Source organism: Colletotrichum acutatum (genome assembly GCF_030867785.1).
Source record: "Colletotrichum acutatum strain CBS 112980 chromosome Unknown BDZ83scaffold_2, whole genome shotgun sequence".
Taxonomy (NCBI): Eukaryota; Fungi; Ascomycota; class Sordariomycetes; order Glomerellales; family Glomerellaceae; genus Colletotrichum; species Colletotrichum acutatum.
This window is the reverse complement of record NW_026848996.1, coordinates 349,716-365,878: the sequence shown is the minus strand read 5'-3', so window position 1 is coordinate 365,878 and position 16,163 is coordinate 349,716. Positions and strand designations below refer to the sequence as shown.

Sequence of the window (16,163 nt, the reverse complement as noted above, 5' to 3'; positions counted from 1 at the left end):
TGAGTCTTGCGTCGTTCGGGTTGGCAAACGACACATGCAGCGAGTAGATTCTGCAAGCATTGTTTACTCAACTTGGTTCCACGTTGGAATGAACCTTTTAGCCCAGCTCTTGCTCTACTCTCCTGCTTCCACAATACCATTCATGACCCAGCTCCAGGACTTTATGCGTTCTGTCTTCCGACACACTGGTCATTCGCTCTGGTCGAGAGGGAACTACGCAAGTGCCGGCAAATAAGTCGAACCTAGAACCCAAAAGCTCAGCAGAACCACGTAGTGCCTGGTTCGTCGACTTGACTGGATGTGAGAAAGGAGATCCTCAATGTGGATCAGCAAATGGCACAACTGTTGTGCCTACGGATACCAGTCAACAAGCCACCGAATGGCGCATGGCATCCCTGCTCCAGCTCTCTTTATTAGTGAGGAGACTTTGACCTGTCAGAAATGCTTGCCTATCGTTCTCCTTTCACTTAACGTATCGTGGCTGTGCTGTGCCTGCATGCCGAACCCTCCAAAGTTGGCGACGGCATCAGCTCGCTTCCCCATATGGCAATCTAGCTTTCGGTCCAGGAGCTACTGGTGTGGCGAACACCTCTCAGGTTCCTATGGCTTTCCTGGGGTAAGACCGAAACGCGTCCCGTGAAATCCTTCAACTTGTGACTGGAGCATTGCCGTCAATCTTTGGTTTCCAATGAGACGGTCCAGATCCCAGACCAAAGGGCGGCCCAAATTCTCCGGTCCTGGCGGGGACCTTGCTGTGAACTGGGGTTGTTGTCGACGTTGCAGTACCGCCCTGCCGTTACGCGAAAGAACCGATTCCGGGACTACGCTCAAACGACAGGTCGTCGTCCAAAACCCTGCTCTCTATCTTTTGCTGCACACCCTTCCCCTTTTACGATTCTTGGGACGTTCAAATGAGTTGAGGTCCCCCAACGCGGTCCTCCTCCCCTAGACTCTGTCTACTGCATCCCACTGCAACGGAGATCATTCAGCAAGGTCCACGGATGTCCACTGATCCGGCTCGTTGCGATATTGGCTTCATTGGCTGTCATCTGTCGCGAGACCTGCGGCTCGAGATTCGACTACTGGCGGCATGGCACTTTGATGTCTGCTGGTTGGACTGAGAGACTTATAGCAGCCTTCTCATCTGCATTTTGCCGCCTCGGACTCCAAGCATGTAGTGAAGCACCATCTGCTTATCCATAGTGATATCAACCCGAATACGCTGATGTGAAATTGCCAGGGCCAAGTTGACGATCCCACGTACCGTGGAACGCCAGATGTTGGTCCAAGAGAACGAGGCCCAGACTTGCCACGCCGGCATCTCAGTCATCTCACTTGGCCGCCGGTACATCATACTCGCTAATGAGATACTAATAGGAAAGTGCTGGACCACGGCGACCAGGCCTCTGACCGCTTTCTTCAGCTTCAGGGGTTGTAAAGCTCAGGATCAAATCCTCCGATTCGACTGCCTACGACCAGCTACTGCTGTGCCGTGCTTGGATGCGAGCAGGCGACGGGCGCCTGTTTCGGAACTCGAACGAGACTCTCTTTTGAAGGGCGAGTTGCTGTTCGGAAACGTGTAGAGTGGCGTTGCCCGACGGAAAGCTGCAGAGTCGATGATTTGGTCCTGTCCAGTTTGGCCAAGGGAGATTCGTCAGACGGCCGAGTCTTTGCGGATGCTTACTTCTGCGAGCTTAACTTCAGGCTTGGCAAGGATGGAATTTCGTCCAAGACTACTGAGGGAAATGCTTGGTTCTGGCTAACCTTGCTTTCTGGCCTGGTAGGATCTCAGCGCACCTTGTAGGTTGAGCTCAGACATCAAAGAAGGATGAGAGCTCTTGTAGCGGCATGTCTGGTTGTTTCCACTGCATTGCCTTCGATCTTGCTACTGATACTTTGAGCAGACTTGTCAGTCTGTATTTGTTCCGATGAGCTATCATGAGTCCCGGTGGCATTCTTGATTGATTCTTCTCTCGGTGCCCCGGATACATGCACCTAGTCCTTTTCCCATGCGCTCTACGATCAAGGTTGTCATAGACTTGAAGGATTTGAGGCCCTCCTTTCCGCAATGGATATGATTATTGCTTTGTTTGTGATGCATCCTACTTCTGATAAACTTGAGTGAGGAACGCTGATGGCTTTCTCCCATTGTATGCTAGATAGTGTTGATATACATATCTAAGCACGTACTTCAATACAAATAGTTGATGGGATGATACTGAAATGTGCATGTATCTTCCTAATTCTATTTGTTATCCTCGCCTCAGTGATAGAAAACTTTCCCAGACAGCTTCCCATTTTGCTTTCGTTCTCCTGAAGACGCCCCTATACAGTACTGGATCGTTGGCTTATCGCCGGATTGAACGGGGAACATTGTCAGCCGGACAGGCCGCGACAGCTCCCCTAACAGAGATGCTTCCGCCAAGCTGCTCAGGCTCCGACTGTCGATGACCGACAAGATCGAGGCGAGGCCGGATTCCTTGCTCAGGGGCTCCGAGTGAAGCATGCCAGTCAGTCCGAGGATGATGGCTGTCATGAATGGCTGGATGGCAAGTACCAGATACAGCCAGGGCGATCTTCGTAGCGCTGGTCGGTTGTAGAATATGATCTGCTCGGCTTGATCGACTCTGCACTTGACTCGGACGTCTTCGTGAGGTACCTTGGTCTCGTTTCTCAACTTCCAAGGCATATGTATCGATTGGTCCGAGTCAGATCTCTTGTTCATGAGGGTGAGTTACCACCCGTTGCACATGTCTTTGGTGTCGAAGTCTCAGGCATTTCTGTTCAGACAGGAAGACACGAAGTCGCTTTCGAATGTCTGTCGATCCGAGTCTTTCATCTTATTGAAGGTGGCTACTGTCCCTGCCACCGGTGCAGTGATGGTCCACAATTCGTCTATTGTGAGACGCTCCTGTATTGCGCTCACATAATCTGCCTGGAGAGTATCAAGCGCCGCGGAGTTTGTTCCATTTAATAGCAAGATATTGTAGCTATATGCGCCCGGTAGCGTTGGAAAAGTCTGACTTGGAGCTATTTGAGCTGAGCTTCGTGGCTTCCCGAAACCCCGTGGTTGCGCTGAAGAGCCCAGAGACGTCGTTGAATAAAAGTATGTTGGGCGGCTGGAACATGCCATAATGGGTCTTGTTAGAGATGTAGTCAAAGCCGTCGATCTCCATCTGACTCTCGCCGCCTGTAAAGGTCTTGTACGCGACGCTGAGAGCAATGGGAAGAGCCAACATGAGGATGAGTGTAACTCCACAAGAAATACCGAGTCTCGAGGCGGTGGGCTTGATGCGTCGAAGCCCGTCGTAGTTCCAGAAAGTGAACTCGCCGAATCTGGCCTCCAAGAGAACGAACAGAGTCGGCGTGACGCTGCCTAGGCACAGACTCATGATGCTGAGAAGGAGTCCGACGACAACGAGCTGGTTATTACCAACACCGAGATACCAAGAGATGGATTCATGAGAAACCACCAAGATTCCTAGGGCGAGGCAGATGGAGAACAGTACAGCCGTCCCTAGACCCAAATAGTAGATTCTCTTCTTCGTCGTTGGTTTGCCAAGTAGTGGTAGATCTCCAGAAAGCTGATTGAGATGTGTCTTGAAACTCGTGGGCGTGACGCTAGGCCCATCGTGACTGCTTGTATGCTCAAGATCCCATAATGCGTCGCGGTCACGCATGGCATCTTACTCTGCGCTATACAGGCGAAGAGGTATCGACGACATGTTGCGATCATGAGAGGGACCGTCTATCAGAATCCAGCTTGAGGCCATTAAGGTGGAAAGTGCAACCCCAAGTCAGCGGTCTCGAATCGCAACTATCCGACTGTCTATGTTCTCGAAGTGAATTTCAAGGCGGGAGCAGCTAGAGTTATTGAGATTAGCTGCGGACCCCTACAGCCTGATCTCGAGATGACCGTAGTGGTGGGCAGATGACATACACGAATGAGGCCCAGCAGAAGGACTTCGGAATTCGCCATGACTGACATGCGAATGAGAAATACGGAGAAGAATACCTAGCTCAAGATTTGAATAGGTTGCTATTCCAATGAGTTCCCGGGTGCATGCTATATGTACACAGCCTGACACACCTCGTAACCAGCGTTCGCACAATTGCAGTCATTTATGATCTGCTGTCGCGAGAAGTACCCTCTACGGGTCGTACTTGATGAAATCATGATGTGATGAGGCCCAAATTCAGCCCATTGAATGCTGACAATGATAGTGGCTGTACATTCGTTTCTACTTTTTCTTCGGGTAGCCCTACTGCATTTCGAGATCATTCAAAAAGAGGCTTAAACTAATAGGCCATTCGGTATCACCCTCTATGAGAATACGTATATTTATATGTCATCTAGTATTCAATGGGATTACTCATTGAGATGCTTCTAAGAAGTTTCCTGGAATCTGTATAACATTAAAGGGAGAATAACCCCGATTTCAGCTAGCATATAAGTATGTGTTCCAAGACCGTGTAATGCCGGCATTGAAACAAAGTTTGGTATACATTGCCTAAGGAGTAACTGTTGACGGCCATTTTTGCGATTTCGCTTTAATGTTTGAATTTCAACATCGCCGAACACTAAGCGCTGCATACAATTTGCGATCATTCATGACTGAAACATTTTACACAAGCAATTCAATATGAAAAAGGCAGTGTTTGGAAACATGCATCTTTTCCGCTTCTTGAGCCAAGCCTCGGGAAGAAGATCCTCGAGGTTCTTCATTTAACATCACCATCGTTCAACCCGCTCTGACTTCCCGAAATTCCTCTCTTGCTGACATGGAAGCAAGACGTCAGGCTGTCGCCAGCAGCGTTGCGGGCAGTCAGTGACAAGCTCTTAAGCTCTGTCCCCGTTTAGCGTTGACCAATGAAGCAATGCCGCTGTGGGCTTCGTACCTGATGTGACCAGTAAGTAGAACCCAGCAAAATGTTTTCAGAGTTGATGACACACATCAATGAGTAAACAAAGGTATTGAAATTAGCTGATACTATTCAACCAGAACGAACAAAAAATGGCAGTCTATGTACTATGCGAATATGGGATGCCACGTGTTGAAGCGTGTGATAGCTTGCCTGACGAGTACTGATACCATCCCTGTTCCGTGATAGATGTTATATGTCAATCCCGACCGTATGAATACTTGGGATGTGCATGCAACTTTTCTTCCCTGGAAGTTGATGTCTGCTCAGAAGAGTGGGATTATAGCAAAGGTGCTAGCGGTTTGCCGGTGGGCTGCCGGTGTCTCCGATATTTGGCGGATAATTGATTGCTCCCGGGGAAGGTTTCAGGCGGAACTGAACATTTCTTGACGTTTGAGGTCAAACTCTGTCTTGTTGTGGCGGTGTAATTGGTGGGTGTACGAGTAATGTCAGTTGAAGTGGACGTGCAATCCGCCTCACTGCACTATTCCTAGGGACTATTGACTATTCAATTCATATAGTCGGCATTCACACTGAGAGAACTGTGAGACCGAGTATTGACAACCAAGATTTCGAATGTTTTAAGTGAGTTACGAATCGTGCGGTATGAGAGTAATCAAGAATGATTGCAGATACGGCTTTTATGGAATTTCGCTTGCGTAATTAGTTGCCGGTCGAATCATCATTGAATCTCGAGAGCTATTATTGCAGCCCAAACATGGGCTCCTTTGAAGAGAGCAAAAAGCCGTGCTCCTTTGATATCACGAATCCGGACGTACTTCATATGTAAGGGCTCTTGACTATCATGTCAACCATTTAACTTTATTATTGTAAGAGGCTGAGTTGGAAGAAGAAGTCTTAAAATCGATAGAAAAAGAAAACGAGCATTGTTGAGATAGTGGGCCTATGAAACATCAATATGGTGTTGCTATACGAGGCTATTCCGACTAAGAACGGCGGCCTGAGCCTACTACCTAGTAAGTTATGAGGGATGAGGCAGACCGAATTTCTATATCAAGGCTTTCCTTGTTTGTTTCACAAATTTGGTAACCGAGCTATTGAAATGCTTGACAAGAACTTTATTCTTGCCCTGCTGACTGTCGCGTTGTCCGGATGAACTACCTTAGTCAGTGTCCCAGTGTGCCGGTGCACTAAAGATGGCCGAGAGTTCGTCTTGACAATGGTGCCGGAGTGTGAAAACAAGGGGTTTTCACGGACAAGACATCACTACAGCGTACAAAGTAGGCCACTTGATCACTAGAACATCTCCTTGCTGTTATGCTATTATTTTGAGGGATCCTTGGCCGGCACTTTCCAAGACTCAACCGTGCACCGTGTCAGGTTTGTGTCAGCTGTCTACAACATCAAGTCAGGCCACCCAGACCTAGACAAACGTCGAAAGAGCCCCTGCCAACAACTCCATGTAGGTATCTAGTTAAATACTTCTGGATTGTTCTCGCAAGATACCTATCCAAGATGAGTAACGCATTTCATCTCTCTCAAGCTTCAAGGAACACTCAGTAAATCTGTTTACTCTCTATACAAAGTTGCCAGCAACTCTCTCTTTAATCCTGCTCCACTATTGCCAAGCTACGAAATTTTCGTAGACCGAAAATATTACACCATAACAAAATGCAATTGTCTACCATATTTTTTGCACTCTTTGCAGGCGTTGCCTTCGCCAGCCCTGCTAGTCTCGAAACTCGTCAAAATACAGCTGTACATAGTCTATGTGCCCGGCCCTTTCAACGCAAGCCCTGACTAACATGCTATAGTGCGATCTGTGCCGCAAAGATTGCTTCTTTGGAAAAGGGAGCAATGCTGTCTTTGAGAAGTGTCTGAATACATGCAATAAGGACTTGGGTTGCACGCTTACGCCCTAAGAGCCGGAAGGTATGGTTTCCCAAACTAGAATCCAAATGCTTGACATCGGTTGACACGTAGGACTACCTTAGACATATCTGCGGTATGGAACTATGTATAAGGACCTCAGGATAAGTCTGATTTAAATATTTGGTTCACTTAGAATTGCCAGCTTTTCCTCTCCTTTCTCTGGGTACCTACGATGCTATCTTAGTGATGTTATTGTGTTCAAAAAGTACAGCGACAAATAGCATGTCGAGGTCGCTGAGCATAAACTTGAGACAGAGCGTGATAGTAACCGAAATGTGTGCTAATTGTCTATGTTTCATTAGACTGAATATGCAAACATCCAGTGCTCAGAAAAGGATGACCAAGTCGAGCGTTAGTCCTGTTTCTGCATTCTGAAATCGAGATATAGTGGAGCTTTTACCGTCATTCAACGCATCAAATCACAATGAATTCAGAGAATGTTGTTACGTGAGGCATCTATGCCAACAGCTTGATACTCTTCCAGTAGGAGACATATGCCCGAATCGAGTTTTCCCCCACCGACGTCATCTTGGCCATGGTCGAACTCAAGTTGCGGGAATTGCTGGTGTCGAGGACAACAAATCCACACGACATTTTGGCGAAATCCTCTCCGAGAAACTGTGTGAGACCTGCAGCAGGATTGCCTGGTCCTGGCACAGCATCCACTAGGTTGAGCCAGGTCTCGAGCGGGATGATGGATGAGCTGCCTATCCGCAGTTCCTCAGACATCAGCCTGACCACTTCCTCCCAGCTCTGCCGGGCTGGGTTCTCTAGATGGTAGATTGCACTGAGCGGTTCTTGATGGAAGAGAATGTCGCTGAGGGCTTTGGCAGCCAAATCGACTGGCAGCCATGACAAGGTCTAGCAAATTTATTAGCAGGATGGAATTACCCCGATGTTTAAGCCAGCAGAACAGCCTTTTATCTATCATCTCAACTTACTCCATGGAGGTCGGGGAATTTCCCAAGCTTTTGAGACGAAGCACAAACGGCTACAAAGTGCTCAGAAGCGTTCCAGTAGCCGGTGCTAGAGCCGGCAATCTGGCCGACTCTGACCACCGCCGCCTCGATCTCGGGATGCTCCTGTGCCGTGCGTTCGATGATTTTCTCGCAGACAAGCTTGGCTTTGGCATAACCGAGATTTAGCGTCCAGCTTTCATCCTCGACGGACACTTCAGGAATCAGTGCCTCTCCTTTGATTGACGGATAGTTCCCCACCGTAGAGATGGAGGATATCAGTAACAGCTTTGGCTTCCGTGTCTGGTGAATGCTCGCTTGACGCGCTAGCTGGATGAGGTTTCGCAAGCTTGAGAATGAAGCCTCGAACGACTGCAGACCCATTTTGAAGTTCATGGGCCACGCAATATGTACGATGTGAGTTACCCTAGCCGCGAGACGCAGGTACCCAGCCTCTGGCAAGCCAAGCCACTGATCTGCAGTGTTTGTCTCGTGAACTTCCAACTTCTTCCAAGCGTTGTTGTCGACAGAGATTTTTCTTAGAGCCACCGCACGTTTCTGAGCTTCTTTGGGATATCCTTTCCCAGGTCTGTTCAAGCAAATGACATTGCTCACGTTATCATCCGCAAGGAGCCGCCCAACGAAGAAAGACCCGAGACTGCCAGTGCCGCCTGTAAGCAACACCACGGCTTTCCGCTGCTCTCGTTGGTCGCCTCTGCTGGAGTACTTGTACACCAGCTGTTCGATAAGCTTTGCTTCGGTAATGACTCCGTTTGTCTTGGACGAACTGGGAACCAGTGCCTCAACCAGCTTATTTACAGAAGGGTTGCGGTAGACGATGTCATCTTTGATCATTTCCGTGGCGAGGACGTTGGCTGTCCCAGGCTCAGCGGCGGCATGTGTTGCGCGCAGTGAAGCCGTCAGCAGCCTTCTGAGTCTCGTCGCTTGAAGGCTGTCCATGCCGCGTGCGAAGAAATCGTTGTCGTCCTGCATATCATGGTCGTTGTTTAGCCCCAGAACGTCCTGGGTAACGAGATTTCTGATATGAGACGCAGGCGAGGATAGATCGATTGGTGGTGCGACCATGCTGGCCTCAAGATCACGGTAGACTGCCGCAATCTCATCGGCAAACTTCCTTGACACTGCGCTCCGGAGAACGGTGCCCTTGTCTGATCTCGGGAGCGCCTCGGGAGCGACGACGAGAATCGCGGTCGGCGACGTAATCCTTGCATGGGAATCCATTTGACGGCCTGCTTCCTCGATTGCTGGCCAGATCGACGCCTTAAACCTGTCCACCTCGCCGGGTCCGACGGGTCTGGCAGGCTCTACGATGACACCGAGTTCGAACTGTCCTTCACCGAAAGCAGTTGCGTCTCTCACGTCTTCATGCTGTCTGAGCAGTGATTCCAATATCGTTGGCCTCACCTTTTCTCCGGTGGCAAGACAGATCAAGTCGTCTTTGCGGCCTGCAATCACGAAATCCAGCTGTCCGACGTCATTAGCCGAGACGCATTCCGTGAGTGCCACGACTATATCTTGCAGCTCGAAGCGCTCCTGCCATCCAAACGGCTTCATGCTCAACTTGTAGCTGTAAGATCGTTCGGCTTCGGATTCAGCCTGCGCACTCCCTTCTGCATATGTATCGATGAGGTCAAGCTTCACTTGAAGCGGCCCGAGTATATCAGCACGCAGTTGTAGTCGACGCCAGTCGTGTTCCTTGCCGGGCACGAAAAATGGTGTCATTGGACCGGTCTCCGTCGCGCCGTACTGGCCGACGAGTCTCACGCCCGAACGTTCAAGCCTCTCCCCGACCGAGGTTTTGGGTCTGCCACCACCGAAGCCCGCGTAATCTAGCTTGCGAAGGATTTTATGTCCTCTGCCATCTGGCAAGCCCTCAATCTCCTCCAAGATCGACGGCACTGTCAATAGCGCCTTTGCTTGGGAGTCCTCTATGAGGGCTGCGACGCTGGCACCGTTGGGAAGGGTTGAGGATGCAGGGGCGCAAAATGTCTTGCCGATGTTGAGAGACAGACAGACAGATACAAAGCCAAACCCCTACCATTGTAATTAGCTGGGAAATCGTAGTTGGCATCTATTTTCCCTTCAACTTACGTGAAAGAAGGGTAGTGTAGAAACCGTCAGTCCATGAGCTTCTGTAGTCGATTCGAAATTGTGGCATGTGGCGTAGCTCAGAAAATATTTATGGGAGCAAGGTATCGGTTTTGGGAGACCCGAGGTCCCTGAAGAGTGTAGGATGAGAACCTGGCGGTCATCTTCCGAAACGTAATGATCCGCATCGGCCACGCGAAGGGTGCGATTCTGGTCTTCTGCGGGCTCATCTGCAAGAAATGACTTGTAGCCGGATACAGAGCGGATCTTCGTCACGCTTTCATCATGCATATCTTTTTCATCTCGGTATTCAGCACCCACCGCCTCTGAAGCTAGAGGTATTAGGCGGGGAGATACAAGAGCAAGCTTCGCACCCGTTTCGCGGATGAGATGTCGCGCGGAAGGCGCACTCAGACGCGCCGACAGAAGAATAACCGGCACGCCCATGCCCATACAGGCGAGCACACAGAGGACCAAGCCAACATGGCTCTCCATGAGCACCGCAACGGGGGCGCATTTCTTCACGCTACCATCGGCTTCAGTCTTGGGTGGGTGAAGACTAGTCGTCTGTTCCTTAAGCCATGCCTGGCAGCGGATGATGGCGCGCTGTAGCGTCTCATAGCTCAGGGGCACAAAATTGTGGCCGTTTCCAGCCGCATTTGCTTCGGCTTGGAGGCAGAATAAGTGCTTTGGGTTGTTTTCGGCGTGGAAGTCGACTAATTCGGGCAGCGTCCGCAGGTCGGACGTCGAGGCGGGCTCTAGGCTCACCTTGGGCGTTCTGAAAGACGACATTGGTGCATAGGTATCCAGTTGACAGAGGAAGATGGTCTGATAAGAGAACTTGGATTGTGGCAGCCACCGCGTGTAGTCAGAAGTGGTATGCCAGCGGTATCATCAAGAACAATTCGATATTTTGTGTCACCCTCACTACAAACAATAGGGCAGTCGAGTGAACCAATCAGATGTACTTGGGCCCAAGTCGGGTCACTGAATACGGCGCAGGAGTGGCGGAACTCGGGTCCTTGCCGAAATTCGTTGACCGGAATTGGGATGATGTTCGACGAGGATCATGCGTGCAAAGATTTGGCACATGAGTTCAACAGTATCGAGGCAAGAAGATAACTTGTTATGTTGACAATATGGCATTCAAGAGGAGGTGTCACGAGCTCATCTTTTTACGATTACGATGGCGTATGCGGGCTCTAAACATCTGTACATGCCTTAGTATTAAACACTATGTACTCGAGACTCATGGGTGATTGTTGACGGTGCAGTTGATCTTGAGACCAGCACTATGCTTCATGACGCTTCCTATTATCTCGTTGGCGATTATAGGGTCTACTTGGTCCAGAGACAAAGTGACAAGACCCATTTGTCCATTGTCCCTCGACGGGTATTCGGCGCGAGCCATTGGCCCGAGAGAAGCTCTTGGAGAAGCCTCGCCTTTGACACGCTTTCTAGCTCTTGGGCTATGAACACTATCCGAAATGCCAGCCATGTTGACATCATAGCTGCCATAGCTGGAGTCATGAAAGTAATTTTGATCAGTGGGACCTTCATCCCACCACGAGGGCCGGGTATCTGGTGAAAATGAGGTGTCAGTCTCAAGCGAATTGAGCCAAGACATCCAATCGCTGTCCGGAGTCTGAATAGCCGAGTTCACCGATGAGTGATCTGAGGTGCGCATGCAGATTGGGTCGAAAATGTTGAAAGTGCTACCCGGCAACTCCAGAGCGGGTACTGCCAAGAATGTGTCTGAGTGCCGGTAGTTTGGCATGATCGCGGAAGCGGCCCCGAGTTCTATTGCCTCCACTGGTTCTTCGGAGAGGAGACTTATGTCAATCAGGAGCTGATGTTTTTGATTCCCGCTTGAATCGGTCATTTCAGACTCGGAGCCTTCATCAGACACATCGTCGCCATCACCGTCGCAACTCTCCTCCTCGTCATTACCGTCAGGGTTGTTGTTGGCTATCTCGTCGTCATTGGTCTCCGGTAATGACTGTAAAGATGAATTTGAGCCATTGGCTTGTGCATGCCGACTCCTGCGGCCGAGAATGAGACTCCTGTGGGCTATGGTCAGCCGTAGATCCATGCAGATGATGGCTCAAATTTCTCGACTTGCCTGTTGCGTAGATCGTGGGTGGAACGATCCGGCAGCTCGGTAAGACCGATCTGCTTCCAATTGTTTCCAAACTTACCCATGGCGTCCAGCAACTTTCTATCCTCCTCGGGGGTCCAGGAACAGTGCTTGACGTCTGGTCCTAAGACGTGTTGCCAACGTTTCGCGCATTCTGCAGCAAGGACGTATCTCAGCACCGAGGGGAACCCAGAGGGGAATATTGACGAGGATGATTTCCACTTACGGTCGGCATTTCTACTTTGAACCATGGCGCCTACTTGTGACCATCTATGACAGAGATGGAGGTTAGCATTGATGACCCGAAAGATCGGTAATGGGAGTAGCGTGGGGTGAACCAACTTGCATCCGAGTTGCAGCACGGCCTTCTGCAACCTCTCATCTTCTTCTTGCGTCCAAGCACCTTTTCGGATGTCGACTTGAATCTTCGCCCACCGCTTGCGGCAGTCCTTGTTGGTACGGCCTGGTAATGACATGGCGATGTCGTTCCAGTTTTGGACGCTCCCGCCTTGGCGCACTGGAAGATGGAGATCTTTGTTAGATTTGGCAGCACAGGTAACAAGGGGGGAGATGGGGTTGGCACTTTTCCCCTGCACCTCTCGTTTGAGTATGTCATCTTCTTGGCTCGTCCACCATCTTCGTTCTCTAGTAGGTGGCATGGTGTTCTCGGTATTTTATGTAGACGGAAAGACAAGATGAACTGATGCCAGAAAGTAGTCTATGAGAGAAGCCCGAAGTTTTAAAATGATCTATAAAGGCTCGCTGTCTGATTCGCTCTTATGGAGTGTGATTTACCGCGCGAGAGCTGGTATCAAGATAAATATATGATAAAGGAGGGCAATGACTTGAACGCGCCTCCATCATTCCCCAGCGCAGCCTACTTACAGAGGAACCCCCACTGTGCCGCGCCCTGGCTCGTAAGCGAATGAATCAAATGAGCTCAGTTCTGCATGCAGAACTTCGGTTCAGAGGCTGGAGCTCGGTTTATTCTGCAACAGCGGTAGCGACAATAGGCAGGGGTCGCCTCTTTCGGGCAGAGGAGACGAAATGCCAATACTACATGTATGCGTCAGCCATCGCCCACTCCTACCTAGACTGCTTTCACTGGCTCCCAGGCAAAGGGGCTGTCTTTTTGGCATTTAGTTCAGTGGTTTGGTGCGACATTATGCAATCCTTCAACTCCCTCAAATCGGGTGTATCTGCAGCGTTCTAGATGAGCCATTCTGTCGTATGATTTGATACCGCAACGGGCGCCAAACGGCTAGCCCTATACGGGAGCCCAGAAAGGCAGCGTCACATTAGGCAGCTCAAGCAAGCGCAGAAGAGCCGCTTAGAATATGCCCAATTTGATCCAGATCCTGTCAGACCACAGATTCCGCCATCGAATTTCGTGCATGCCTGGGTGATGTAGATGTTGCTTTCTCCGTTTCGTCGTCGCCTCAACCCACCCCGCAAGTTCGCGACACGTTTCCGGATCAAGGGTCCAATTCCTCCGGGGAACGACGGATTAATCAGACGAAGGTCCCCGACCGGTGAGGCACGGTATGCACGCCCATGCCGCGCTTGCTGTATGTCAGATCCACGTACAGGCCAGCTCTCCCTTACTCAGCCGTCGCCTCCGGGCGAGATGGCTGGCGGGGTCAAGTGACATCTCGGAGTGACGAGCGACGAAGTTCAAGCTGATAGCTAGACAGAAGAAGTCTTATTTATTGGAAATTATGAGAGAAACGTGTTGGTTCTTGGCGCTCTCAAGGATATTAGGACAAGGGTCTGAACCCAGATAGACAAAGACCCCTTCGGACGCATGGGGGATGGGTCTTATGGGCCGCACGCAGTACGAGGATAGACTGCGCCACAGGTCAGAGAAAATGTAAGGCATAATGAATCATTGTTTACATTGAGATAATCACGCTATCAAGGCTTGAAAGTCTTCAACGTGCATATGCAGGCACGGAGGGAGCCTTGGGCTAAGCCGCCAATGGGTGGCGGACGGGTAAGGCGATAGGACCCTGCTCCCTGTTGATACACCGGGCGGGCTGGGCCTGCAATCGCCTGGACGAGGTGAGCGCCCTCGGTTGAGACTGGCGGGAATCACGCGAGACAGACTACCTTGTTAAGGTAGTTTAAAGTATCGTTTCAAGGGTTCGACGATGTGGAAGGATTCAGTACGCCCTCGTGTGCAAGTCCACGGATACATATAAGCTGACAGTGGAGCCTCAAGGTACCTAAGTATCCGAGGAGTGCGAAGGGTGGATCTCATCATCTTATCTGAGCACTCTTCATTGGACGAAAGTCCGGGGATGGAGGCACTTGAGCTTTGTGTTTCTCCGTTGGCTTCCCGAAGAGGCAATCAATATCTGATTGGCTCGGGGTAGAGGTCAGCAGGAGGGGTCGGTCCGCATACGCTAGTCCACGAGTAGAAAGCAATATCTGATTGGCTGCTGTGAGACCCCCACATTGAAGAGATCTAGATCTATTCCTTTGATTGGCCACTTCCAACTTATACTAACATCCTGACTGAACAAAATGATGCTACGCGCGTTGGATCCATTGTGGTTCCGAGACCGTGCCGTAGCCTTGACACTCCCTTCGTCTCTGGAAGACTTCTTAAGATGCTGCCTGCTTTGGATATAAAAGATGAATGCCGTGTCGTGAACACGCCGGTATCGTGTCTCCCGGCGTACCCAAGACTTCGTATACATCACCCTTCTTGAATTCGTCCCAAAGTCTACTTTCTCCGTCTTTCCAAGGACTCTTCAACAACTTTTGATCAATTTTTTTGAGTTATATTTGCAAAGATGGTGATGCTACGGTTGACTGCAGAGCAGTACAGGAAGCTCCCCATCCTGGTGGACGAGTCCTCCTGCGTGGGAAAAACCTATGTCATCACCGGAGGCAACTCTGGCTTGGGACTGGAGACTGCCCGACACCTCGTCGCTTCCTCCGCCGCGACAGTTATTCTGGCCGTGAGGAATCTCAGCGCTGGAGAAACGGCCAAGGCAGATATTGAGAAGTCGACGGGGCGCAAGGGCGTCGTACAGGTATCCTCGATTTGCCCCAAACTCTGACGGCCGAGAAAAACAGACTGACATTATAACCCTGGTGGCAAAAGGTGCGGCATCTGGATCTATCAACCTACGCTGCCGTCCAAACCTTTGTCAAGCAGATTTCACAGGAGCTGGACAGGATTGACGGCTTCGTCTGCAATGCCGGAATCATGATCGACCAGTGGGAGACTTTCGAAGGGGTTGAGAGCAGTATCTTCGTCAATGTCGTCAACACGTTGTTCCTTGGAGCCCTGATGATGCCCAAGCTGAGCGAGAGCGCTCGAAAGTTCAGTATCAAGCCAACGCTCGTCTTCATTGTCAGCGTGTTGGGATACACTGTCAAGGCGGAGATGGACAAGAGCCGCAATGGGAGCGTCTTTGACGGACTCAACGACCAAAAACGCGCGAACATGGATTCAAGGTACGTCAGAGAAGAAGCCCAAGAAAGTATAAGCGGCCCGTGGCGGGACTGACGCAAAACTATCAGATACGCTCTCACAAAGCTCGTCGAGGAATTCACTGTTCGTCAATTTGCGGCCCAGTTTCCCGTAGATCGCACAGGTGTGGTCATTACCATGGTTGCCCCTGGTCTTTGCACCACCGGATTGGGACGCGATGCGAGGACATTTACCAAGATCATGCATGAGGCGGTCCGGGCCATGATGGCTCGTACAGCTGAAGTGGGCAGTCGCACCATCCTGCACGGCTTGGTGGTTGGAGAGGAGGGTCACGGAAAGCTCCTTTCGGGCTGCAAGATCAAGGAATTCTGGGTGCCAGACTGGGTTAGCAACGATGAGGGCCAGCGCTTGCAGAAGGCGACATGGAAGGAGCTCGTTACCAAGCTGGAACAGGTGCAGCCCGGATGCATTTCTCAGATTTCGTAGATTTGATATCGGTTTTTAGGAAGTTAGGCTATAGGGGATATAAGATACCCTCATTAATATTTACTTTTCATTTCAATCCAGCTTCTTTTGCCAAATACTTTGAACCAATCCAAAACCTTGAATGCTGATGATGGTCTACTTGATTTCATTTCATTCTAAGCACTAGGTGCATACAAAAGCTCATCCTTTACAAATATCTCTACGCGTGATTTGC

At 50.3% G+C, this 16,163-nt stretch overlaps 6 protein-coding genes across 6 annotated transcripts; 2 read left to right on the top strand and 4 right to left on the bottom strand.

Moving 5' to 3' along the window:
• Positions 1 to 2,263: 2,263 nt before the first annotated feature.
• Positions 2,264 to 2,725, bottom strand: BDZ83DRAFT_646015 (uncharacterized protein; the record flags this gene model as incomplete). The annotated part of the gene is made up of 1 exon (XM_060509905.1): positions 2,264 to 2,725. The coding sequence occupies one exon, from the start codon at positions 2,723 to 2,725 to the stop codon at positions 2,264 to 2,266; it is 462 nt and encodes a 153-aa protein (XP_060371565.1).
• Positions 2,726 to 2,990: 265 nt separating this feature from the next.
• BDZ83DRAFT_646014 (uncharacterized protein) lies at positions 2,991 to 3,680 on the bottom strand (the record flags this gene model as incomplete). The annotated part of the gene is made up of 1 exon (XM_060509904.1): positions 2,991 to 3,680. One exon carries the CDS (start codon positions 3,678 to 3,680, stop codon positions 2,991 to 2,993), a length of 690 nt encoding a protein of 229 aa, XP_060371564.1.
• A 2,677-nt stretch (positions 3,681 to 6,357) lies between these two features.
• BDZ83DRAFT_597733 (uncharacterized protein) lies at positions 6,358 to 6,980 on the top strand. Its single transcript, XM_060506912.1, has 3 exons — positions 6,358 to 6,642; positions 6,699 to 6,816; positions 6,879 to 6,980. The coding sequence occupies exons 1-2, from the start codon at positions 6,556 to 6,558 to the stop codon at positions 6,804 to 6,806; spliced, it is 195 nt and encodes a 64-aa protein (XP_060371563.1). The 5' UTR covers positions 6,358 to 6,555; the 3' UTR covers positions 6,807 to 6,816; positions 6,879 to 6,980.
• Positions 6,981 to 7,272: 292 nt separating this feature from the next.
• BDZ83DRAFT_564773 (uncharacterized protein) lies at positions 7,273 to 10,673 on the bottom strand (the record flags this gene model as incomplete). The annotated part of the gene is made up of 3 exons (XM_060503679.1): positions 7,273 to 7,677; positions 7,758 to 9,782; positions 9,885 to 10,673. The coding sequence occupies 3 exons, from the start codon at positions 10,671 to 10,673 to the stop codon at positions 7,273 to 7,275; spliced, it is 3,219 nt and encodes a 1,072-aa protein (XP_060371562.1).
• A 1,687-nt stretch (positions 10,674 to 12,360) lies between these two features.
• BDZ83DRAFT_787187 (uncharacterized protein) lies at positions 12,361 to 13,143 on the bottom strand (the record flags this gene model as incomplete). Its single annotated transcript, XM_060515663.1, has 2 exons — positions 12,602 to 13,143; positions 12,361 to 12,535 (listed from the first exon to the last, which is right to left on the bottom strand). Coding segments are annotated over exons 1-2 (249 nt in total), but the record flags the coding sequence as incomplete, so codon positions are not given.
• Positions 13,144 to 14,816: 1,673 nt separating this feature from the next.
• On the top strand, positions 14,817 to 15,949 carry BDZ83DRAFT_746445 (uncharacterized protein; the record flags this gene model as incomplete). Its single annotated transcript, XM_060513273.1, has 3 exons — positions 14,817 to 15,059; positions 15,131 to 15,486; positions 15,553 to 15,949. The coding sequence occupies 3 exons, from the start codon at positions 14,817 to 14,819 to the stop codon at positions 15,947 to 15,949; spliced, it is 996 nt and encodes a 331-aa protein (XP_060371560.1).
• Between the last annotated feature and the right edge of the window lie 214 nt (positions 15,950 to 16,163).